Source organism: Abramis brama (assembly GCF_963993115.1).
Source record: "Abramis brama genome assembly, chromosome: 15".
Classification (NCBI taxonomy): Eukaryota; Metazoa; Chordata; class Actinopteri; order Cypriniformes; family Leuciscidae; genus Abramis; species Abramis brama.
The window spans coordinates 12736189-12764155 of NC_139977.1; the positions used below are offsets into that span (position 1 = coordinate 12736189).

Consider the following 27967-nt stretch of genomic DNA (forward strand, 5'->3'; position numbering starts at 1 on the left):
AAAAGTTATATTGTTTAAATTAAAACAATGGTATTTTTGGTATGTCTGCTGAATAGTTTTCTGAAAAAATTCACAGAAACTGGGAGGTTTCAAGAACTGTACAACATGTACAGTATTGTACTTCAATGGAAACAATAGTTGCTGATGGGGGAAAAAAGGAAATAATTGCAAGAAGTATTGCATTTTAATTTTAAATTAGATTAGAGTTACTTTATTGCTTTACAACTTTATAGCTTTTTTTTATTACTTTTTACTTTTTTAGAATTGCGGGAGCGTGTTTTGCATGGGCAAACAAAACTTTTCTTCAGAATAAGGTAAAAACATCTTTCATAACCCAACTTTAATATTTTCTGTGATAACTCTCTTATGCTTCTCATATATTCATTTTACTTGCATTATGTCTGTCAGAAATATCTTTCTCCGTTTTTCAAAATCAAGACTTGCACAGCATGGTGAGGAATCAAGCATTCAGCAGCTCAAACTGTAGCTGTCAAAGATGCCTAGTGCCTGGTACACATTGTACGGTTTTGTCCATATTCTCCTTTCGTTTCCTCTTCTTTTTTTTCAGCAAACATAAAAACCCAAATTGCCAAAGTGCGATTCATCTTGCTCTATTTGTTTACCACTTGCGCATGCTGAAGACGTTTTATTTTTTTTCTATACTATCTTGAGTCATAGCCTACCATTCAATAGGTGTCATCATCGTACAGCCTACATACATGTCGTCCCCAAGTTTATTAGATCCGTGTCTTACAGTGTGATTTGTAATGATCTTATAGGATTGCCGAAATCCCTGTAGGAGGCATAATGCAGTGGTTCCCAACCCTGGTTCTGGAGTACCTCCTGTGCTGCGTTCCAGTCCAAAATTGTCATGCCCTTCACTTGCTAACTTCCCTCCGTCTCGTTCACTCGGATGTACGAAGTGGAACGCACTTCAAAATGGCGGCAGGGATTCCCCCGAGGGGAAGTGCTTAGGGAAGTTCGCAAGTGTGACTGGACTGGAACGCAGCCCAGCACTCCACAGTTTAGATGTCTCCCTAATCAAAAACACCTAATCCAACTCATCACCTCGTTAGTAAAGACTCCAATCAAAGCCACTTGTAGGCAAGCCTGCGACATTAGCCAGAAAAAGCATAATGCCTGCTAACACTTCTGAGTTTTTTTTAATGGATGTCAATGGAGGAGAGGCATCACTACGCTGCAACCTCCCTGTCTCTCTCTTGAAACCAACACGGAAGTGAATTCAACGGCAATTCATCGACTGGCCGCTTGAGGCTGGGTGCGGAAGTGAGTCAAATCTGTATCTCCCCCATGTTAAAATACTCAACTTTACAGCAGAAAAAAACATGTTTACAGCCTGGTGCAAAAAGTGGCTTTGGTCTATATAGCTTATTTTCCCTTGAATTTTTTTTATAACTCATCCGTTTACATTATATTAAGCCTTAAAGTTCTGCATAATTAAGGGTGTCCACTTTTGAGTGACATGCTGCTGTGGCCATTAGTCATCATTAGCCGTTTGTCTGCTGTCTGTTAGCCGTCACGTTACCTCAGCTAATTGTCCGACTGTAAAAATAAATAAATTCGGGAGTCGACCACGCCCACTTTAAGCTTCAAAAACAGTCTTCAGAAACCTACGGGTGACGTCACGGACATTACGTCCATATTTTTTTACAGTCTATGGGAAATAGCTTATAATTGAATGAATTGACAGCCCATCGGCTGATCTTCAATTAGTCTTAAATCTTCAATCTTTAACATGTTTGCTCTTAAACATACATTTCGGATTGATCTATTTTTATAGTTTACACCGAAAAAATGGTGTTTCATGAGAGAAGTCACGGTTGCGCAATTGCGCGACAGGTTCTGTATGATTCAGTTTACGCCATTTTCATTTATTTCTATGGTAGCCACAAACAGTGATTGACTGTTGCCCAACTCTGAATGAAATGCAATGGCGTAAAGGCTGTGTGTTTGGTTATCAAGGCACACGTGATCCGTACACGTTAGCCGTATCGCTTATCGTGAGATGGCAATCGATAGATGTTAACATTTTATGTTGGAATATAAGTTCTATTTTGCCTTGTTTTACATGCAGCGTATTCAATTCAAATTTATTTGTATTAGCGTTTTTCACAACACGTATAGTTTCAAAGCAGCTTTACAGAACAAAGTATGTGTCTACATTACAATTTAGAGGGATCTGTTATCAGAGACTGTGTCCAAGTTATCTATGTCAGAAATGTACAGTTCTAAGATAATCCAAATCATGCTGTTATTAGCTAACATCATGTATTAATTTAAAGAAGGAAACAATGAGCTAATTAAAGTGATTATTACAAGTTGGGAACATAATGATTACATTATAAGAACATTTTGCATTGGTGCATGTATGATGCTAAAACAGTTGACTGGTGGAGTGGAGTGCTCCTTGATAACAGAGATTGTTATTTTCAAAAGTTCAGCTTCCAAAGACTGTGATCTAACTAAGCCTATGCTGAAAATAATGTAATTTAAATTAACAGATTGGTGTGCCTAAAGTAACATTAGAGTCTTCGCGTAGACTGAGTTAAGCAAAAGTCTTGTGACAAAAATGATAGTAGGACATTATAGCACAAAAAAAATCATAGTACTTGGATACTTGAGTACATTTGAAGGCAAATACTTTTGTACTTTTACCTAAGTGAATGTTTAAAGGCAGCACTTCTACTTTTACTTGAGTAATATTTTACCTTGGGTATCTCTACTTTAACTCAAGTTCATGGTATGTGTACTTCGTCCACCACTGTTTAAAAGTCTGTGCCTTTTCCCTGTTTACAAAGTCTTACTATCTTAATCTTGTTCCTTCATTCTGATTGATACTTTTCATCCCCTCATCTTGTCAAGTCAACTCTGCTTTTTACTTCACATCTCACGTACAGTCTAAAAACTTCCATACTGCTTATGCTGATTGCCCGCCTTTTTCATACTCTACACAATTATGTAAATGCAAGCTCGATTTCATACATTCTCCCTGTTCTCTCTTACATCCCTGCACTCCATTTACATCCACTCTCTCATAAACACACAAGTGTTTTTCCAGGCATTTGTGATCAGCAATTGCTGGTAATAATGTAAAATGTGCATTCACTATGGGCTGGATCAATGCAATAACCTCTACTCTGCTTCTACACAAATGTAGAACACACTGTGCAAGTGGCAATTAGCAGATGCTTTTATACAAAGCAACTTACAGTACACTTACTAAACACTTTCCCAAACCCTAACCATTAACTACAGTACAAATCAGATCATATCTTATAATGAAATCATTATAATTTGATAGTGTTGTTTGAAACTCAACACCATCCCAAAGCCTGATACTAACAATTCCCCTATCTCAAAAATGTGATTGATAAGAATTTTTTTACTATGGTTGTTGATTTGAGTTCCACACCTGTTCACTGTTACGTTGATTACTCCCTGTGTATTTAAGCCCTTGGGGTACATTTACACTACAATGATGTACAAACGGAAGAGGTTTTTCTTTTACGTTTTTCGCATACAGATGACAACAGTCAAAATGATCCCCATTCACACGGATCCACGAAAACAACTAAAAATGCTCTACGTAGTGAAAAAAACATTACGCTCATTAAGACTGAACACTCATGTGCATGTCTATTTTCACAAATTTACATTTTTGTAGTTTACATGGAGACAATAGCGGTATTGTTTTGTTTCCTATGTTAATAGTTCCGTGTCACCTTAGGGGCCGTTTACACAATACCGATTTAAACTAAAAACAAAAAACTTTTTATGCGATTTAGCCGTTCCTGTACACGACAACAGCGTTTTCGCTGCCTGAAATCAGGTTTCAAAGTCCAAGTTTTTGAAAATGATACCATTATCATCTCCATGTAAAGTTTCTTTACGAAAAGACATCGCCAACTACTGGCCTGGCATGCATAAGACAGCACTTTTGTGTTTAAAATGTTTTTATTAGGGAATCCAACAATTTGACAATCATTGTTACATCGCTTTTATTGATTCCTCATCATAAACATAAGGAAGAAACAAAATAATAATAATAATAACAAAACAGAAAAAACAAAACAAAAAACAAAACACAATGAACAAGAAAGACAGAACAGTTCCCATTACCACCCACCCCACTCTAGGGACTTAAAGGAACACTCCACCGTTTTTTGAAATAGGGCTTATTCACCTTCTTTCCTACATTTAGATAGGTGGGCAAATGCATTTTTGTCTCAGTGCATGCATTGTTTTAGTTTGGCAGGGTCGGCGCTAGCTTAGCTTAGCATAATGAATGGAATCCTTTGTTGCCAGCTAGCATGTCCTGAGTAAAAGTGATATAAAAAATAAAAAAAACCCACCTAATTACTTCTTGTGGCCTGCGTATTCACAAGTACAAATAGTGATGCAGATTAACACTAGGCGATTTCCTAGGCAGATATTGACTTGGGACTATATTAGGGGGAAGCATAGGCAAAGCACTGCTACTTGGACGCAGAGATATCACGCCCAAGTAGCAGTGCTTCGCCTGTGCTTCCCCCTAATATAGTCCTTAATATATAAGTCAAAATCTGCCTAGGAAGTCGCCTAGTGTTAATCTGCATCGCTATTTGTACTCGTTGTGAATACGCAGGCCACAAGAAGTAATTAGGTGTTTTTTATTTATTTTTTATATCACTTTTACTCAGGACATGCTAGCTGGCAACAAAGGATTCCATTCATTATGCTAAGCTAAGCTAGCGCCGACCCTGTCAAACTAAAACAATGCATGCACGGAGACAAAAATGCATTTGCCCACCTATCTAAATGTAGGAAAGAAGGTGAATAAGCCCTATTTCAAAAAACGGTGGAGTGTTCCTTTAAGTCATATCACACTAATGGGACAGTCAATGCTACACACTTAGCCCTACTTAAACTACACTATCAAGGTAATGGAGAAGGGGAAACCAAATCTTATACAACTGATCCAGTCTGTTTAATAAAGAAAAAAGAAAGACTTTTTTCCAGATGTAATAACCTTACCATTTCATCCAACCAAAATTGAACAGCAGGGACTTTGATGTTCTTCCAAAACTTAAGTATTAGTTTCTTTGCAATAATAAGTCCATAGGACAACTGTTGTTGAGATTTTTGAAAAGAAGTGATGTTATCTGAGATTCCAAATATCTATAAGACAGCACTTTTAATCATTTTCGCTGATCCGTGTGAATGGGGATCATTTTGACAACGTTATCGACTTTACGCAAAAAAACACAAAGTAAAAACATTTCTATTTTTAGTACATCATTGTCGTGTAAATATACCCTTAGTGTTATGTGGTTGTGCTACTATATTACTCCTTGTGATTCTTGTGCGTGTTTCCCTTTTGGATTTTTTATTAAAGCCACCAAACGTGACAAATGCTGTATGATTAACCTTTTTATATATATATAAAATCATCAAATTAAAGTGTGTTGTTTGGGTGTTAAAGGGGTCATCGGATGCAAAATTCATTTTTATATGGTGTTTTTATGTAAATGTGTCTTTGCAGTGTGAGGACACAACCACCATACAATGAAAAAAATCCATTCACTCCTTTTTTTTTAATCCTCAAAAAGCCGAAACACTCTCAATAATCAAGCCGTTTGGATTTTCTGAGCAATATGATGTAATATTGCTCATGCTCCGCCCACGACCATTGACGGACTGTCCCGTATTAGCATATTTCCGCCCTCAGCCATCTGTATACTGTCTGCCAAGGCAACACTTTGTGTCTTTTGTCAGTGCCCCACGAAAGAGAGGGATGGGGTGAGCAGTTGCTCATTATCATTTAAAGAGACATGCACCGAAACGAGTCGCCGTGAACAGAGCTGTTTTTGAGGAGGTAAAAAGGGTGTTGTTTTACACAACCATTGAGGAATGTTACAAACTTTACATGAAGACCCTAAAGAATCATACCAACTTGTGGAAAATGGGCATCCGATTACCCCTTTAAAAATACTCTAAATTTCACATTAAAGTGATGAGCTGTAACCGGCAATTTCATAGTGAAGACATGCAGCAAAAATAAACTAGTCTTTAGTTATCCAATTAAAAATAGTAAAAAAAAAAAATGAAAAAAATCTTCCACTTCCACCAGGACACATAGGTTCCCATTTATTCTGTCAGCTAATACCTATTTTTTCTATTCAATTTGAAGTGCTTTTAAGGCCAATATTGTCATACTGATATGAAACAAAAAAACATTTTAGGATAAAATTATTTAATATTATATTTGAAAGCCATCATTTTTAAATTTTAGAACTCATAGATTTGTGTTTTTGTTTAGCCTTCATTAACAACAATTAGACAATACGATTGATTAGGCATGAACCAAAATTTCAGCCACTGAAAATCAATCAGTTCGCACAAACTATCTACTCGCAGTATTGTAGTCAAGCATGTGACCGTATTATAAGTATTATAAGGTTGACATTTACATGGATTTATTTTCAATTATTTCACAAGCACAATGTAACTTTACTGTAAAACTCCTGGGCACTGGTAACATGATTACATAATACAGTATGGTAATACACTGCCAGCAAGGCAACTGTAACCTTTTAAGATCCAATTGATCCGGCCTGGGCAGCAGACACAGATGGAGACAGCAGGAGATGAGAGAACAGAATCATGCATGAAGACAGAAAGCCAACGGAAATCTTTCACAAGACTCTGAAGAACCACAGTGCAGCATGTAATGATAGCCCAGTGTTTACATCTTCTGGATGAAAGCGGAATCAAAGGAAAATGAAAGACAGCAAGTGAAAGGAAGAGGATGGGAGAGAAAGATGTGTAGCTGCAGGTGTTGAATGGTATTGCATGTCCAATATGTTGGCTACAGGAGGTTGTTATTGGAGCTGGGCTTGTAATGAAATATCGCTTTCCGGGAAGAAACTCACTCAACACTTATTGTTACAGGGCCCTATAGAGGTTTGTCTATTAGTACCTCTACTGCTGCACCAGCAAGGTTTGAAAAGAGGTATTTTCCCCTTAGGTTCATACTGTCCTATATATAGGTAACAGAAGAGGTATGAAGATAATATGATCCAGACTGCATCATTGCAAATGCAATTTTGTGCTTCTTTAAGGGTGTGTGTGTGTGTGTGTGTGTGTGTGTGTGTGTGTGTGTGTGTGTGTGTGTGTGTGTGTGTGTGTGTGTGTTTGTTTTCATGACAACTGAGGACATTTTTATGATAACACACCTGCAAATGAGGACACTCGGGAAAATAAGTGATATATGAGGACATTTTGGGTGTCCTCATTTTTCAAATGGCTTTAAAAACATACTAAGCAGTGTTTTTTTTTAATGTAAAAATGCAGAATGTTTCCTGTGATGGGTAGGTTTAGGGATAGGGGCAGTGTAGGGGGATAGAATATACAGTTTGTACAGTATAAAAACCATTGCGCCTATGGAATGTCCTCACAAATCACATAAACATGGCTGTGTGTGTGTGTGTGTGTGTGTGTGTGTGTGTGTGTGTGTGTGTGTGTGTGTGTGTGTGTGTGTGTGTGTGTGTGTGTGTGTAATAATGTTGAATCATAAATAATTAAATTCAATTAAACATGTATTAAATTATATTTATTAAAAAACATTTGTATAAATCAATCAATCAATAAATAGTGAGGAAGCGTGCATGCAAGGTAAACTGGCTTTTTTTTTAACTTATAGTTAAAAAAACATTATGCAATTAAATTAAAGTTAGATTATAGAATTTTCTGTTATGCAGTATAATGTCACTCAGCATAATATTATCTGCTAAATGATTTACAAGTAGATGTACTTGAGAATAAGATCTAAAGCTGCTTTGGATGTCAACAAAAAAAAAGAGACATGTTTCAATAGAAATCATTTCTGACAGAACTAAATGTGTGTGCCTGGAAGCACAAGCTCCTGCAAGGAAGACACATTCTGCTGCGTATAAAGTTTAGTTAATTCGGATCTGCGATTCACATTCTTTAAAAAAAAGCCTGAGAGTGCGGCATACAGTATCCATTGAGATGGAGATAAACTTATCCACATATACATTGAGACTCTATGGAGTAAATATCAGCTGTAACACTGCTAAATTGCTACAGGGCAGGCGCAAGCTATAATAAACAGACTGATTCATCATATTAATTATTAAATAATAGTTCTGAAATATTTTCAGTTTAGATGTAAAGCCTGTATAATATTTGATGCATGCATTTCAAGGAGTCTAAATTATGAACATGATCAAAACAACCTGTTGCACATAATCTACATGTATGCCTTCTGTCGTCTGATTTATACTTTTTAGTATAATTTAATTTAATTTAATATAATTCTAAAAACATCCACCTTCAGGTAGTGGTACACATGTCTTTTTGCTGTGAAAGCGTTAATGTAAACATAAGAACTTGGTAACACTTTGTTTATCCATGCATCGTTTTTATTTTATTTAAAAAAAAAAAAAATTAAAGTCTATGTATCAAATATGATACATCAGGCTTTTGAGGAACATTTATTTGTACGTGTCTCAATCATCATTGTATTGCACTGCATTATATGTTCACTAGCAACGGCAAAGTCATGGGTTCAATTACCAGGAAAGACAATAAATGGAAGTTTCTTTGGATAAAAACGTCTGCCACATGCATAAATGTAAATGTCAAAATACTTTACAGTGCACACATTACTTTTACTCAGAACTTAATCAAGTAAACACACACTAACATTAGAACTGTAATGTAAAGTGTGAGCTGTGGCAGTGGTTGCGTGTCAAATTAAAGGCTAGTAATCTGCCGATCATAGAAAGTGGTAACAGTTGCTACCTTGAGAATTTTTTCTACTACAATAAAACCAGTTAATTTAGAAAACATTTTGCACTGTATTGAATATGCCTTTTTCATTAGTTTTACTCAGTAGTTGCAGTATGTGTTCCAAAATCTACAAGACTGCCTACCTAGACTAGCACTGTGTCTGAGGGCATCATACATGTAGACGCGAACGCCCCTACAGTGACCCAAAATGTTGTCTAGGTAGATTGCTCGCTACGTTTTTAGACACAGCCCGCGTTCCTAACGTCATCCGATCCAATATCAACAAACATCTAGTTATGTATAGAGAACACTCTATTGCTTGCACTTTAAACAGTGCATCATCTCCACTCACATGCTGTCAGTGTGAAGCGAGAACAGTGACTTACCCTCAGTGTGACAGCTGGAGGAGAGGAGGCTGCTCGGTGGTCTGAAGATGTAAGGCAGGTACCGGGAGAAGCATTTCATCTTTCGACTGGATTTAGTATGCGCATTACTTTATACTGTCCTCCTCGTGAAGTAGGGGAATATTCGATGGAAGAACCTCACGCTCACTGTCTCTGTCGGAGGGAAGACATCTGTGTTACTCCGGTTGTCCATGCTTCTCCCTGCTCCCGTCGCCCTGCTGGCTGGAGGATGGCTTGTTTTGCCCCAGTCTGTCTGATGGGAGGGTGGGAGAGAGGGAGGGAGGGAGGGGTGTTTGTTGAGAGCAGCTCCTGCGTCTGTCCGCCTACTGGTCGACTTCGAATTTACCGCCTCATCTGGTGTAAACCCGAGGACTGAACAGTTGGACTAATGAGGAACGACCGCCTATTAGGCTATGTCGTAAATTTTCGTTTTTATGTTGTGATAAATTTGAACTACATATTAAAGACGTAAATTATGTGTTTGGTTAATATTTGCTAATTTCATGATTTGTTAAAGTCCCCCTGTGGTGAAAATCAAGTTTTTAATGTCGTTTGTATGTCTATGTGTGGTTTTTAATATGCTTTAAGACAAACCATGTGTAAATCCATAAGTCAACACCATTGCTTCTCTTTAAAGCTGCAGTGAACCAAAAACGCAGCTTGAAATGGTTGGTGTTTCTGACTTCACAAAATACCTTGTAACCAATCACATCAATGTGTGATCGTCAACAAGTGGATCTCTGAGCTGGGCTGCGTTCAGCCCCGACAAAAAGTTGCAAAACGTTTTTTAAACGGAAACGGTGGAGAGTTGAATGCGTTCTGATGACGCAAGAGTTGCAGCTGAGAACGCCACTATTTGTGTTATTTTTGAAGAATTTTTGGAGGCTGATGAAATCGGTATGAATATATGTTTAATACTGCAAAATACACTCGATGTTACAGTCACTGCCCTTGCCGTCCAGAATAAAAGAGAACATCTCAATCGAGTGAAGGGATTTGTGGAAACCGTGGTTCCTAATTATTGTGATCCAACATTTGCCTAGCATTTCAGAATGAAAAGACGACAAACATTTCAGGTGAAGGATAATCCACTTACCTCCGAGACTGTCATGATCTAGGCTATATAACCTTATTATTTTTTATTGTGAGTATTAGGCTTATCATTATTGCTGAGTGATCACTGTTGATATGCTATATTTTTACTAACTCTTACAACAACATGTCTTCTAATATCTTCAATTGTCGCGTATACCGAGCTGCAGCGGACACATTTGTAAACGACTTTACTTGAACCCATTGTGAGAGCTGTCTCTTGTAAAGGGGTGGTATAATGCCCTTTTCACAAGATGTAAAATAAGTCTCTGATGTCCTCAGAGTGTGTATGTGAAGTTTTAGCTCAAAATACCCTACAGATATTTTTATATAACATGTTAAATGTCACTTTCTGAGGGTGAGCAAAAACGCACAGTTTTTGTGTCTGTCCCTTTAAATGCAAATGAGCTGCTGCTCCCGGAACAGTAATACCGCGTGGTTTATATATACATGTTGCTGCTGATTGGGCTGACATTTTTGACATACCCACCAAAGAGAAAACGTATCTCAAACCACGTTGCACACCATTTCCAGGAAACGTTTAAATATGTCATTTTGGTGATCAAAGTTAAAGGGTTAGTTCAGCCAAAAATGACAATTCTGTCAGTAATTACTCACCCTCATGTTGTTCCAACCCCATAAGACCTTCGTTCATCTTTGGAACACAAATTAAGATATTTTTGATTAAATCTGAGAGCTGGATCACTCCTCCATAGGCTTCTAAGACATTATAACTTGCTGGCCCAGAAAATGCATTAAAGACATCGTTAATATAGTCCAAGTGACTACAGTGGTTCAATCTTAAGTTTATAAAGCGACGAGAATACTTTTTGTGCGCAAAAAAAAACAAAAATAACGACTTTATTCCACTATTCATTTCTCTCTGGGCCTCGAGTTATTTCACGTAGTGTTTTAGCGCAGCGCGTCTGTGTTGCACGTCACACGCATCACACACATGACCAGCGTCGGCCAATAGTGAGCCTACGCAGTTATACTACGTGAAAAAACTCGAGGCCCAGAGAGAAGGAAATGAAAAGTGGAATAAAGTTGTTATTTTTGTGTTTTTTTTGCGCACAAAAAGTATTCTCGTCGCTTTATAAACTTAAGATTGAGCCACTGTAGTCACTTAATACATTTTCTGGGCCAGCAAGTTATAACGTCTTTAGAAGCCTATAGAGGAGTGAGCCAGCTCTCAGATTTAATCAAAAATATCTTAATTTGTGTTCCGAAGATGAACGAAGGTCTTACGGGGTTGGAACAACATGAGGGTGAGTAATTACTGACAGAATTTTCATTTTTGGGTGAACTAACCCTTTAAGTTTTAAGGGATACAATTATTGACTACAGGGGGACTTTAAGAGCAAATAATGTTCAAATGTGAGATTTTCCAATGGGGTTTTTCGATTTATGTGTAAAATTAAGCCTGTGTTAATCTATATTTTAACAATTTCAATGCAGTCAATACACATTGACACCAATTGGTTGACATAAGCAAGCAGTTCCACAAAACACGACTTTATACATGTTGTTCATTACTAATGCTTATTACTGTAGTGTACACTGTAGAACACTAGTGTGACCCAAATTAAAGTAATATGTCATATGTAGGTTACCCCCAGTACCATGAATTTTTTAACTTCCTACAATCTCTAAATAATTTAGATAGTTATACAGTGCGGCTTACTCCAAAGCCCAGTCTAACTGGAGCAACATTTACTGTAGTAATGTTCTTTTTGCTTATTATATATAAATAAAAAAATATAAGTTCACATCAAGTTGAAGCCGTTTATGCTATTGTCTTGGATTAAAGATAGTAGGGCTGTTTATATTCTGACAAAACCTCTCTGTGTGCATGTCAAAACTGTTATGCTGCACAAGAGAAATGTAAACATGACCTTTGATGAGGTTATTGCAGGAAGCTGCGATTTACACTTCTTATTGACTCTTTGTGACAGAATGTGATGTGCCATGTATACTTAGAAATGCATGCCGAAATTTCACATTTTGGCTGATGTTAATTGATAGAGGCATTTACAGGAAGGCATAGTATAGCTGAGTTTCTGTGTCAGTTTCCTTCAGCTCCTCATATGTAATTATTTCTTTGTTTATAGCAGAAGCTTAATCAATAGCGGGTCCCTGGGTGTGAGGGAGGGAAAGGAGCCATCTGCACCTCTCATGGATAAGCATATGAAAAGGCTAGCACTCATAGTGCCAGTTCCTCCACTCTGTGCCACCACAGCATAATGAGTTGAACACACACATTGATTTTCCACAGGACACCCACAATGCATTTGCATGTGTGTGTGTTCGAGAGAGGGAGAAAATAGCTAAAAATAAGGAATATTAACATAGCAGAACATTATTTTTTCTTCAGATCTGTGATGGAAAATATAAGATGCATTGTAGATAGATTGAATTTGTTCTATTATAGTTTTTATTCATATTTTGAATTAGTTGTTATTTTGATATTTTATGTTTTATGTGTTTAATTTTTTTAACATTTTGTTGTCTTTTTGTCATAATTTTGTTTTTTATGTATATAGTTTAAATTTTTTATTTCAGTTTTAGTTTTAGTTAGCCTATGAGACATGAGAAATGTTGTCTTTACAACTGGTTGAAATAAAATTTGTTTGTGTTTTTTTAATATCATTCAATGTTTATTTTATTTCAAGTAACATTTTTAACTACAATAACACAGGTGTGAGACTGCAAGAAAGAGATCTGGGTGTTCTGTTCTCAGCTAATTATTGTTTTGTTTTTTTTAAAACACCTAGAGATCCTTCGGATGAGACATAAAACCGAGGTCCTGACTCTCTGTGGTCACAAAAAATCCCAGGATGTCTTTCGAAAGAGTAGGGGTGTAACCCCGGTGTCCTGGCCAAATTTGCCCAGTGGCCTCTGTCCATCATGGCCTATATATATATATATATATATATATATATATATACTAATTGGCTTCATCACCCCTCTCCACCAATAAGCTGGTGTGTGGTGGGCGTTCTGGCGCAATATGGCTGCCGTCGCATCATCCAAGTGGATCCTGCACATTGGTGGTGGTTGAGGAGATTCCCCCTTTTATGTAAAGCGCTTTGAGTGCCGAGAAAAGCGCTATATAAATGTAATGAATTATTATTATTATTATTATTATTATTATTATTATTATTAGATTTGATTAAGTCGGTTGTATAAAACTTGCCACCAGAATTCTAATGTGTTATGGGTGGTTGCAGGACATTTCTATGCTGTTTCTATATAGCACATTGCCATGCAGTTGCTCAAGTGTTTTTGGGTGGTTTTTATCACGTTGCTGGAGTTGCTAGACTAGAGCATTCTGGGCATTTTTTAGTGTGCTGTATGTGGTTGCTAAATTGGTCTGGGTGTTTTTCATCGTGTCGCTATGCAAGCTGCTATCATTAAAGGCCCAAGTCAAAAGAGCCTGATTATTTAGGAAACAAAAACAAGTAATAGAAAAAGCTGCATTAGTTTAAAGCCGCAAGGTAACGGGAGTAGTGACAGATATTTATTGTGATATGCATCTGATTGATACAGATTATCGAAAAAGAAAATAATTCAGGGTGGTGACTTGATTCTATCTATCTATCTATCTAGGCAGATCTGAATGAAAGCTTGCAGTTGATCATATAAAAGGGTCGAGGTTTAAGCGGAAAATATTATGGGAGAAGTCAGAAGTTCTTCCAAGCGTCACTTTTAAGATGCTTAAGGTACCCTTCGCCCATGGTGTCACTATATAGACCAAAAAGGAACTCCATTGCTTTCAATTGCTTTTCTTATGCGTCATATCATATATTTATATGTATATATATATATATCCAATTACTTTGCTTGGAGCAGGGGGACCGTCCACTGTAGGACCACACCCACGACTTTCTCAATCTGGCGTGCCTGACTTGCTACCCGGACCACTCTCTCTGTGTTTTCTACTAAACCAGCCTTAGTGAGCAGTCCAAGGCACACCTCCCAGTGGACCATCCACAGGGAAAATTTCTCCACATTTGTGGCATGGGTGCTAATGGATCACCACATACCATCTGCCCCTCTGAGGACTACATAACCAGCCCCACTCCGAATCCAGAGCCCAGTCAGCCATCAGCATGCTGCATGGAGTGAATGCTAGAGCCCACACCTTGGCTCCTCCCATCCTCGGCTCCACCAGATACCATTGTCCTTGTGACTCCACCGGGCTCCCTCATCCCTCCGGCTCTACCTTGGTCAGACGTCTCCCATCTCCATCCAGCTGTTTAGATGGTCCAGTCCCATCTGGAGTCCTTCCTGCTCCACTGGTTCTGTCAAGCCTCCAGTCTCCTTCACCAGACAATACCGAGTCTGTTTTGTCACCCAGGACCAAGTCTTTTCATCGCCCAGAACCAAGTCTGTGTCACTGACTCTGTGTCTCACTTGTGTGGAGTCCCTCAGGGCTCCATTCTTGGGCCTATCCTGTTCTCTATACATGCTTCCCTGTAAACCCTAACGCTCAAAATAATTAATTGGTTTGAGTAGGACAAACTTAAATTAAACTAATTAGTTCAGTCAAATTAACTTTTATGAGTATTTAGTACTTTCTTTTTCTTTCAAGTTCACAGAACTGATAATAGAGAATATATTAAGATATATTAGTAAACTGAACTGTTTCATTGTTTTGAGTTTTATGAAATGATTTATTTTAATTTAAACAAACTTAAGTTTAACTGAAACGGCTGGGATGTCTATTTCCCAGCATGCTTTGCAGATGGCACTTGAATGGGAGAGTAAATGCTAAAATTAAGTGTAATATAATGTTTTTTTGTGCAAAATTAATGTTAAGTGGGAGATTAATGTTTTGTTATGCTAATTTAGAAGAATTTCTGTTAATGTTGGTTTTAGGATAGTTACCATCATGGTGACAAGTGGTGCATGCGGCTTGATTTGAGAGCAAATAAAATCTTTATATTGTTGCACTCATGCAGCAAGTGCTGTATAACATACTATTGTTAGCATGATAACATAATAGTATGTTAGCAAACTAGCTTGTTAAAACTATAAGTTAATACTAATGAAAGTGTTCACATTGAGATTACATGAAGGTTTTTAAGTTAAATGTATGAAATAGTGTACTCTGATTTTAATTGTTCTTAACTTGAAATGTTTACAAACTACAAACAAAGTACAAACTTAAAATCTGCCCGTTCTGCTTACTTAAACTTTTAATTTCAAAACTTAAAAAAATGAAGGCAATCGATTGCCTTAAATTTGAGTTCTGCTAACTTATTCGGGTTTACAGTGTAGGGTCAATTTGTAGAAAGTATGGCATCTTGTTTCATTGTTCAATAAAGGGACAAAAACAGAAGTCATGGTATTTGGACCCAGCTGTGCCCGTAAGTCACCATATCAGGATCTGGATGCTATAAAACCATATGTGAAGCCCACTTTAAAAAACCTGGGAGTTATAATGGAAAGTGACTTTAAACTGGATGAACAGATTCATTCAGTAATTAAATCTAGGGTTCTTTTCTGTCTTTTAATTATTTTGAAAGGGTTATACGTTTTATCACGACCCACCTTGACTACTGTAATGGTCTTTATGTATTAACCAGGCCTCCCTAACACATTTGCAGATGGTACAGAATGCTGCTGGAACGCACAAGCGAAAACATATTACACCAATATTGGCTTCCCTTCACTGGCTTTCATGTTAGAATTGATTTTAAGATTTTAGTTGTAGTATTTAAATCGTTAAATCGACTAGCACCAAGATCTCTTTCTGATTTAATACAGCCACATGACCCAAGAGTACTTAGGTCTGCTGAGCGTTTACTTTTGGTCATCCCTTGAGCAAGGCTAAAGAGCAGGGCAAGAGCAAGGCTCATTTTTACTATTTGGCAGTAACTCGATATGAGAGCTGTTTTGTTGTATGTGCTTACTGTTTTCTGATTATGTTTGTACAACACTTTGGTAAACACTTGTTATTTTTAAAAGTGCTCTATGAATAAACTGAGTTGAGAGTTGAGTTGAGTTCACCCTGGGTAATTAATAACCTCGGATAAATGGGATTCTGTGTTATCTTACTTTATATATATTTCGCACTGCTCATACTTTACCCAGAGTAAACAATTAATAAATAAGGTGACATTTCACACATTCCTAAACCCTGGGTTCTTATTTGCATATATGCTGTGTCAACAGAAATGACTGGATAAACACAAAATCACATTTGGTTTTTGACCCTTGAAAATGGGTAAAATCAAACCAATTTGGACATGGAGCTGCTTTGAAATCTCAATATTGCTGGGACTGAACCATATAGGGCCTAGGCTATATTCCAAAAGAAACATTTCTTAGGAACCAGAATTTAAAATTATATTAAGATAACTTTAATACTTCTTGAGTAACAGGCAGGCAAACTTCGGAAAATACATTTTTGGCACTCAGACAGGTATGCAATTCAACAATTTGAACATAGAATCACAATGAGATCCCCATATCTCTGGGATTTAACCATATAGGGCCTTTAAAATGAAGACTGCAACATAAAAGTTTATTTAGCCAGAATATATAAAATATATAAAAGGATATTAAGATATCTTAAATCTTCTAGAGTTACAGGCATGCAAACTTTGGAAAAAATAATATGTTTGGTTCTCAGACAATAATGTTCTATGCAAATGTTTGATAAAGGGAAACTAGAAACATTTCTAGTTTCATCATAATATTTTCTTCAGAGTTTCCACTTTGAAAGAAAAATATATCAGCTGTATGCAGTGACCCACATTTGGTTTTTGACTCCTGAAAATGTGTACAACTTACTCATGAAGCCACATTGAAATCCCTATCTCTGGGGATGAACCATATAGGGCCTTAAAAATGAAGATACCAAAAGAAAAGTTTAAGAACCAAAATCTAAAAGTGTATATATATATCTTTAAAACTTGTGCTTTTCCCCAGTTTTGAACTGTCACCATTGGCATATAATGCAACAAAGATTGCTAAAGTCAACACTTATAGACCTACCATCTCTGTGTTAAAAAAATAAAATAATGATGCAGCCATCTTTCTAAAGTCATTTTACCCCCTGTAATTTGCCTCCAATGGTCATTTTCACCCCTTCTACATAATATTGGATTACTCAATATATATTTATTAATGATATTTCATATTTTAGTTTTCTTTCTCATTTATGTATGTCTTTCACCAGAAAATAAATGATTAAAAACTGCCCACTGACCGACTGCTCATCAAACATTCATCCTCTTTCATTGATTTTGGTGGCTCAAACCAGTGAATTTTGCTGAAAGGTGATTCATTTGCATCACTGATTAATAAAAATATTAAGTAATTGCTGGCCCATGTTTAAGTTTACACATTACACGTTATGTAATACTTTTTTCAAGTAACTAACGCATTACTTTTAAAATTACAACAAAATATATTGTTTTCGTTTTTGTATATGCCCATATAATTATATTTAGAACATAGAGTTTTATGGAATGGAACAGAGTGGGGGAAAACTTTTTTTAATGAAAATAAGCATGGATTTGGATTTGATCATTTTTTATTTTTTTTAAGTGACCAGACAAGATACAATATACTTCAGTGTTACTCAAGTAAACACAGACTCAATCGTTCACACAGATGGTCAAAAGGTTTCATAATGAGGCATTTTTCAAAGTTTGTTGAATACTTACACACCACTAGATGGCAGTAAAGCTATGTTTTAATGTAGTGGGGCAGAAGAAGAGCTTTGACTATTTTTTGTTCTTCTTTCTATTGGTTTTGAAGAATTACAAATACAGCCAGGGGGATACATTGAATAAACATAGAAAATAAAACAAACAAATGAATAAATTAATTAAACCATGACAAAATAAAAAAGATAAAAATATTAAAATGTTCAAAATAGAACAGCTTCCTATTTTTCAAACATAATATTGTTGTTGTTGTTTTTTAGTTTTTTGGGGTTTTTTGGTTGGGGGGGGGGGGGGGGGGGGGGGGGGGGGGGGGGGGGGGGGGGTTTTAGGTATTGTTGAACTTCTGTCTAAAAACAAAAGCTTATTTCCCCAAATAATATTCCTTGACAAAACAAATCACACAACAGACCATCAACACCATTACCAACGATAGGGCTGGAGACAATATTCCTTATAATAAGCCCGAACACAACGATTATTATTCCTAAAGGTGGAAAGAGAGAAACAAATTTGACCAATTACGCTATCAACAGGATCCAATGAATATAGAGAGAGCTGAAGACATGTATTTTAATAAGCATTGTTAGACCAGAGGAGACAGCATCAATAACTGCATAACTTTAGGAGTGACTGGAATCTAGAGAGGAATGCAGAATATGTCAACATAAGTCCTGCATGGTTGAAAAGATGGCTCACCAAAACCACAGATTTATTTATGTAATGAGTTTTTATATATAACATTTAAAAAGCATATTATCAATAATTTATTATTAATTGCCAAGGAGAGCATCTCGAGATAATAATAAGAGGGGGAAAAATAAACTCAATTAATGGATGGATACATTTATAAAGTGATTTTTTTTTTATGCTTGTCAAACTAAAAACTAAAACATTTAATTGGAAAATAAATTAATAGGTAGAAATCCTTCCAATTTTGTTCCCCCTATAAAGAGACAATAAAACTTGGTTGAGATGTTTTTATTTAAAAGTCATAAAACAAGCATAAAACAGTTATTTACTGTTAAATAAATAAATAAATATTTGCTGTTTGTTAATGAGTTATTTGATGTTGAACTTCAAAAAAAATGTTTGAACAAACAAGCTATATTTTATGTTTAGCAAACGCTTTTATCCAAATAAACGTACAATTTGCAACTGGCAAGTAAATTTCACATATGGAATTAAGTAACCTCTACTTAACTAAGTTAAGTGAAAGTAACAAAGAAAATAAGTCATTTTAACTTGGCTATAAAAGGTTGAGTAATATCTATTTAGTTGAAGATTCCTTTGCAACACATTTCACTCAAACAATATAACATTGAATTAAACCACACTTTTAAAGTATATGCTTTACTTAGAAACATCTAAGTAATTAATACAATAGATACTGTGTAAGACACCATTTCTACATTTCAAAAGTTAAGCATCATGTGAACACAGAGACCTCATACTAGACAATACACAATGACGGTAATATTTGATGGATCGTTTTTGTGTTTGAACTCCACAAAATGGCAAGTTACTAATCCTAACAACAAAAGCAATGATGAAACAGTGTAAAAACAGCTGGAAAACAGTGAAAAATCAACCTCATTAATTATTCAAGGCCCAGTGCATGATGGGAACACCAGTATCAGAAAAGTTGAGTCATTTTACTTAATTTTATAATGTTGATATTTACGCTTTCATTTTTTACACGCTTAAATTGAGTACAAATATAGAATTTACTTAGTTTTTTAATTCTTGCCTGAACTAACTTTTTCATGTAAATTACAGTTTTTTTCTGTAGCATTTACTTCACCACAAAATCATTTTTATCAGTGTTTTTTAAAGAGTCAGCAGGATGCCGTTAAGTGCTCATGGAAGAGATGAGTCTTCATCTGTTTCTTGAATATTGTCAGGCTGTCCGGATAGGGTTAGGGAGACTGCGCGTGTTGGTACTCCAGGCAGAGGAGCATTACAATAGTCAAGTCTAGAAATAACAAGGGCCTGAAGTCGTGTTACATGCTCAGTGAGGAAAAGCATGATCTTCCTGATGTTGAGCAGTGCAAACCTGTCTTTAACATGTGCTCTCTGAATGTCAGCTGGTCATCAAAGAGTACACCCAAAGACTTTTGGGGAAATAAATAACAGTCATACCTTGATGATATATCAATGACAAAAGTAAATCAGATTATTTTGAGCAACTAGGTTGTCACACTGATGTTTAATTACGCCACAGTGATGTTCATCAAACTGTGAAAAAGAAGATTTAGCGTGCATTTGAATACCGATGTTTTTCATTACATTGTTCTATTTTTCCCATCTCAATGCTCACACTGTTAATTATTTCACTGTAAATTTACAATAAATTGCAGGTTACCAGTTGCATGACTTTACCAGTAAGTTACCGTATAATTTTTACAGTAAATAATTGTGAAATGACAGCTGTTTACTGGGACTTCACAATAATTATGCCGTCATATTACTGTGATTTAGTATAATTACTGTATTTTACTGTGCAATTACAGTTAGTCTATCGTATTACTGTAATTTTGTAAAAGCCCCGCGCCTGCATTATTTTCACAGTAAAAGTCTAAATACGGTATTATATTGTGAAATATCACAGTTAAAGCCTGTGAAGTGGTAATAATGTAATTACCTGTGAAATATTACAGTTATATCTTGTGAAATCCTGGAAATATTTTACAGTGCACTTAATGTGACTTTATTCTTTACATTTCTCCCAAGTAATTAAAATGATTTCATACTCATTTAAAATGTGTATTTGGAAGCATAGCATTGTCTGATAAATATTACACAGAGAATCGGAATAGGGAGAAAACACTCAAAAAAATTGTCTTTTATGTGTCCTTTTTTTATATTTGTTTTAGTACTTTTACAAGAGATTATCTACTTTGTGCTTGTGCATGTTGGTGATCAGTTTTAAAAATCATGAACAACATTTAGATGTGGTTGTAACGAAGTTCAGATGTTACGGGAAGAAGGAGGCGGGAACCGGCGAACATTTAAAGATTTTAATAAATAAATAAACAAATACAAAAATGAAAATAAAAGCCAGCAGCCCCTCACGGACGACTGCTGGCAACACAAACAGAAACAACACATGAACTAAAAATCAGGCCTGTCCTCTCTCCCTCTTCACTGTCGTCGCTCCTCCTTTATGCCTCCGCTCCTCCGTGAGATATGCGAGACCGGTGCGTCTCACAGGTGTGGCTCATCATAATTACGCCACCGGTCTCGCGCCGTCCTCCCACGGCCCTCGACCTCGTCCTGCTCGCCACATACCCCCATCGCCCCTCGCAGGCCGGGGGGTACTCCCGAGGCTGCGCCTACTCCCCCCCCCCCCCTCCCCGGGGGGACCAATCATGGCGGCTGCGGTACCTGGGGGTATGGACAGACGAGGCGAGAGGAAAGGAGACGGAAGCATGAGGAGCGACAGAGAGGAGAGAGGGGAGAGAGGAAAAAAAAAAAAAAAAAATTCTTGATCCGGTTCCCGGACACACTGCCGCTCGGTCCTCAAACAGCTGAGAGTCACTCGCGGTGCCATGCGATGGTACTGGACATTCGTTGGGGGACGGCTCGACGCCCTTCCGCCTCCTGGCGGCCGGCGGTGACTCCTCTCGAGGGCAGCCGGCAGCGAGTTTCCCGTTCCCTGCTCCGCCCCCATCATGGCCGACGGCAACAGGCTCCGGCCCACGGCGAACGGGAGCGACTCCTCCGCTCCCTCTTGACGGCAGCCACCCCTCCTCGATCCAGGAGCACGGTGTCGAGCTCTCCGTCCCACCAGATCTTCCATCGCTCCAGCACCATCGCCTCGGGCAGCAATCGGCGGCCGACGCTCCCTCGTGCTGCCCGACCTCCTCAGCACCGCGATTCCTCCCAGCAGCGAGGGCTCTCCGACAGCGTGTCCCTCCCTCTTCCCGGGTTTCGGCACCAGTGTAACGAAGTTCAGATGTTACGGGAAGAAGGAGGCGGGAACCGGCGAACATTTAAAGATTTTAATAAATAAATAAACAAATACAAAAATGAAAATAAAAGCCAGCAGCCCCTCACGGACGACTGCTGGCAACACAAACAGAAACAACACATGAACTAAAAATCAGGCCTGTCCTCTCTCCCTCTTCACTGTCGTCGCTCCTCCTTTATGCCTCCGCTCCTCCGTGAGATATGCGAGACCGGTGCGTCTCACAGGTGTGGCTCATCATAATTACGCCACCGGTCTCGCGCCGTCCTCCCACGGCCCTCGACCTCGTCCTGCTCGCCACAGTGGTTTATTCTGTAAGAACATTTCAGCCTTCTTAACTTTTATTTGTCCTCAAATGTATGTAAACTGAGGTACAGTAAACGGTACACTGGGCACAAACACAGCTCCAGATATATTACTCACTTTGATCACCATGTTTTGTGCATTACGCATGCATTTAGGGAACAGTATATCATGGACTTGAACATACGGTCCTAGTGTTTAAATGTTTCATAATATAGAGAGAGTTTGGGAACAAGACTGTTTGACAGGTTCATTTAATGTGTAATATTAAATAATGAGAATACAGAGTTGACGCTCCCCAAAACGCATAGAAAATGAATGAAAAATTAATAACACAAGACTTCACATCAGACACAGATCAATCATTTTAACAACAACAAAAAATGTTATAGTCACTCAGAAGAGTTGTGCAACTGTCAGTGAGAGATTGATTCTGCTTCAGCATCAGGGCCCGTATTCATAAAGAATCTTAATGCAAAGAGTAGCTCCTAGTGACAAAATTCTAAGAAAATTCTTAGAAATGTGGGCGTTTACTCTTAAAATTGAAGAAAAAATCCTAGTAAAGAAAAAAGTAATTCAGAAAGCATCTTAACCCTTAAAAGAGGTCTTAAGTTCAAAATTGTTAGGAGCACGGATGAGGACTTTTAAGAGGCTTAAGAGTTTCTTTAGCAGAGGAGAAAATGACAGAAAGACGAAGAGGGAGAAGAAATGTGTTGCAGACAATGGATGACAGTGAGTTAATAAGAAGCTATATATTAGATCGTGCAGGGATCATGTTTGTGACTGATCTTATTAGAGACACGCTAATATCTCCGACACAGCGCAGAAATGCCATAGCGCCAGAAATGAAAGTAATCACTACATTACGATATTTGGCAACTGGGAAAATTCCATGTTTGATACATTAAAACCAACATTCAAACCACCACTTAAATAGACATGCCAGTAATCAGTGTAATTGGAAAGAGTGGAACAATTTTTATCATTCTAAGCCAATCAAATACCTTATAGGAAATCAACAGCATGGTAAATAAAAAAAGGATTTATATACACATATATAATGTGTGTGTGTGTGTGTGTGTGTGTGTGTGTGTGTGTGTGTGTGTGTGTGTGTGTGTGTGTGTGAGAACGGTCAAATAGGAAAAATTACGCATGTAATTTCAAAGTGAAGGCTTAGAATAGACCCTATACTTAAAAATCACTCTTTTTTTCCTTCTTGGTCAACCAACCAATCACAGTCGTCAAAAGATTGTGTCATACATAGCAACGGGGTCAACCACCGCCTCCTTACTAAGATAAAAGTTTTTGTCTTTTCCTTACTCAGAGTTGCTCTCAGATCGGTCCCGAATTGCTCTTAAGCTAAGACTCCTACGTAAAAGTTTTTAAGCTAAATTAAGAGTTTTCTGAGAGGATTCTTAGAATCTTTATGAATACGGGCCCAGGGCCCAGGGCCCGTATCCCTAAAGATTCTGAGAATCCTCTCAGAGAGCTCCTAACTTAACCTAAAAATTCCTTGCCAGGAGTTTTAGCTTAGAAGTGATTCCAGAACATTTTCAGTGAACTCTGAGCAAGGAATGGATGGAAAATCCTATCTTAGTGAGGAGGTGTGGTTGACCCCGTTGCTAGGTATGAGTCATCATTTCAAAAGCCGTGATTGGTTGATCCTACAAGTTTGATGAAAATGAACTTTTGGTGATAATGAGCAAAGGATGTACCCTCAAATCAATAAACATAATTATACACTCTAATCTTATGCAGACTGTAATTGTAAATAATATTTCACATTCAAGAAAATATCTGGAAAATGAATAGTAAGCTGTAAGGGTTATAGCCTAACATTAGAATCTAAAATATGTGAAAACTTAAGCTCATTACACCCTGTTCAAATAATGATTTGTGTCTTATTTGCTCATATTAATATCCTAGCTGGCATATTTTGTACTTTCACTCCCATATGGACCCCATTGAAAACAAGATGGCCTATCTCAAGGGGCTGTCCTTAATGAAGTAGAAATTGCAACGTTACAACTCAGTGTGGTCTTAACGAGGGTAACACGGCTCAGCTTTTATCAATGTCTGTGATTGCTGGCTGGTCTATTTATGAAGGCTTGTTAACAAATATCCTACAAACACAGAAAATGGAGAAAAAAGGACATCTCTCCTGCCTCCTCTGTTGGCCATTTTGTGCAGCTGCTTAGGGGAACTCCTAAGCCACTAAATGTCCTCTTCCCTGCTCTTAGCAGATCTCGCCTTAGGAGCCCTTTTAAGCGCTAGGAATCTTGAGGAATAGCTTTTATATTAACTGGGATTTTCGTGTCACTTTTAGGGGAAATTCTAAGAAAACGTCATGACTCTGAGAATTTTCTTAGAATTTGGCCGCTAGGAGCCACTTTTTGCACAAAAATTCTTTAGGGATACGGGCCCAGGTCTTTATGTTGGTCCGGCCTGAGGACTTCGTCCACATCTCAGACACTGTCATCTCTGCATGCAAAGGGAAAAACCCTAAAGCCGGATCCAGCCTTGACAACACTGTCCACACCTTGCTCTTTCTCACCACCTCTTACACACGTACTCTTCCTCCTCTCCCTCTTATATTGTTCCATCCATTGTTGGTATCAACATTCAGCTCAACATTCTGAGTCTGAACTGACTTGTATTATGTACAGTTGGTTTGGTCACATCATTAGAAATAAGTGTGAACAACTTTGAGCCGTTGTGTGTAAATGATGACAACTGTGTTGCAGTTGTGTTTAACTTTCGCCTGCCTGTGTTTAGCGTTTTGAAACATAAGTGCATCACAGTGCGAAATGTGTTTTAGCGAGTTTAGTTTAGAGTTTTGCAAAAAGAGTGCGTGAGATTTGCAAACAGTGTTTTAACTACCTTGAACTTGTTTAATGTTTTACAGAAAGAGTGTTTTATTCGACCAATTGGTTTAGGCTATTGGGAATGTGGTTCAGAGAATGGGGTTTAGTGTTTTAGCAATTCAGAAAAACTGTAAGAGAATAAAAGCTTATTCTATCTGTTCTTCACAAAAAAAAAAAGACTAGCCTATTTTTTTTTTTCATTCTTTTTGGAATGGTCACATGCTTTTATTGAGTTAGAAAGAGCAGCAAGAACATTTACATTTGTTTTCCGCAAAAAGAAGAAAAAAAGTGACATGGGTTTGGGGAGACGTGATGCTGAGTAAATTATGATGGCATTTTTAGATTATCATTACATTTAGCCACTAAAAATGAAATGTTTACCTGATCTTCCATCATACGGTGTCCAGCGATGCTCATTCTGTGACCCCGTCATTCTCACTTCTACACAAGCACCACACCTCTGTTCTCATCTGAGGAGGTGTGTGTGGACGACACCAGGCCTAACACCTCCTCACTGAGCACACTTCTCTCACTCGCTCTGCTCTCTCTCTCTCTCTCTACTGGCACCCAGTTACACACACAGTTAATGTACCAGAACCTGCTTCACTGTTCCCACATCAGCACCTTCACTCGAATAAACACTGACCCCGCTTCAACCCAGGACAATTTACAAGCATACAGACTGTCTCAAGCTTTGTTAATAAATATACAAAATTATATACAAAGGGTTACAATTTTAGTGTAGAATTGTACAGAAGAACACAGATAAAAAACACTAGATCAGCATATCAACATAAATTTGAAGTTAAAATATTTTCAGTTTAAACAAGACTTAAAGTTATCAGTATTTCTCAGAGGGAGAGGTCAAATAAAATTATAAATATAAATATATATAAACAAAGTCTCTTATGCTCACCAAGGCTGCATTTATTTGGTCAAAAATAAAAACAGTAAAAACACTAATATTGTGATATATTATTACGATGTAAAATAAATGTTTTCAATTTTATTATATTTTCAAGTGTAATTTATTTCTGTGATGCAAAGCTGAATTTTCAGCATCATTACTCCAGTCTTCGGTGTCACATGATCCTTCAGAAATCATTCTAATATGATGATTTGCTGCTCAAGAAACATTTATTATTATTATAAATGATGAAAACAGTTGTGCTGCTTAACTTGTGATTATTATTCAAATGTAAGCAAAACATTTTTTAAAGAAGCAATTATAGCCTACTTTTATTCAACAAGGACACATTAAATTGATCAAAAGTGACAGTAAAGACAGTTATGTTACAAAAGATTTCTACAAAAATAGCAGCAACGGTTTTCAACATTTTACCATTATTAAAAATTAAGCACCAAAAATAATTGATCACCAAATCAGCATATTAGAATGATTTCTGATTCATACACCTGTATGAAGTTATTTCTTCTGCTGAACACAAAAGAAGATATTTTGAAGAATGTGGGTAACCAAACAGTTGATGAGCCCCATTGACTTCCACAGTATGGAGAAGAGAAAATACTATGGAAGTCAATGGGGCTCATCAGTTGTTTGGCTACCGACATTCTTCAAAATATCTTCTTTTGTGTTCAGTTTGGAACAAATTGAAGGTGAGTAAATGATGATAAGTATTATCATTTTAGGGTGAAGTATCCCTTTAAGCAACGACCGTCTAGTGACCCTGTTCACTCATGCGCTCCTCACACCTCTGGTCTTATCTGAGGAGGTGTTGAGCTGACACCAGCCCTCACACTGCAGATCAGCACCATCCTGCTCACTTTCTGCTCGGACACACATGCCCAGGTCAAGACCCGGGGCCGGAGCGGCCGTTCCCACATCAGCACCTACAGTACGCCTGACCTGGACGCCGACCTCAGACGTACACATTCCAGCACTCTTGGTTTCAGACATTTTTCTGTTACACATAGCCAAGATATTTGCACGACGCATATAAGGCAAACAAGCCTCGTATACGTCATCCAAATTTTTTAAAACTCTGGTAAGAAAGAAATGTTGAATCAATTTTTTTTTTCTTGCTATAGGTTTAGTAAATATTTGTCTATAAAGCCCTTATTTAATCATTTCTGTAAAGACTTGAAATATTATCTGGATTCCCTTATCTGTACCTCCAGCAACTGTATACATATAGCTGAAGTTAATGGAATGATTGTGTACTGTAAAAAAAAAAAAGTAAACACACACACACACACACACACACACACACACAAGTCGCAATACCTAAAGCCAATTTGGAAATAGATCTTTCTTATTTTGAATATCACTACATTTGAATGTCATAGCAAAAAGAAAAAATAAGTTTTATCTCTGTCATATATAGACTTGCTAAGGTTTCTTTTTGCTTATAATATGTTCATACTGTATCTGTTATACAGAGACTTTTTATCTCAGTTTTCATATATTATGCATTGTCTCAGGACAAACTTTACAAACGAATTACGGATTATCCAGAGATCCCCTGTCCTATTACCTTTTGTATTTTTTTTTTATCCCATGTCGGAAACAAGCGTCCAAAGATCTGAACTGTTACAAGACATAAAAAAACATTGATCTTATTGATGTCACCAAGTAACATATATGAATATGAAACATTCCATTTCGAGCCTTTCTGCAGATGGCTAAAAAAACAAATCTGACTGAAACTAGCCAAAAATAAAATCGTGCAGCCCAAACCGTAAGAGCTGGAACCTTGAAACTTTGCCAGATGGTAGTACAAAAATCAAGGAGAGGTTCAGAGAATATGACCCAGATTGGCCCATAGGTGGCGCTATAATGACCAAATTTACTAAATTGCCCATAACTCCTAGACAGTTTGT

The 27967-nt window shown here is 37.3% G+C and overlaps 1 protein-coding gene across 1 annotated transcript in view; it reads right to left on the reverse strand.

Annotated features, from left to right (window-relative positions):
- Nucleotides 1-9473, reverse strand: part of ppp2r2bb (protein phosphatase 2, regulatory subunit B, beta b) — a 78740-nt gene extending 69267 nt beyond the window's left edge. Inside the window, exon 1 of the mRNA XM_084137137.1 lies at nucleotides 9201-9473. Coding sequence (XP_083993263.1) covers nucleotides 9201-9279 — 79 coding nt within the window. The 5' untranslated portion in view covers nucleotides 9280-9473. The remainder of the gene's footprint in view (nucleotides 1-9200) is intronic.
- Between the last annotated feature and the right edge of the window lie 18494 nt (nucleotides 9474-27967).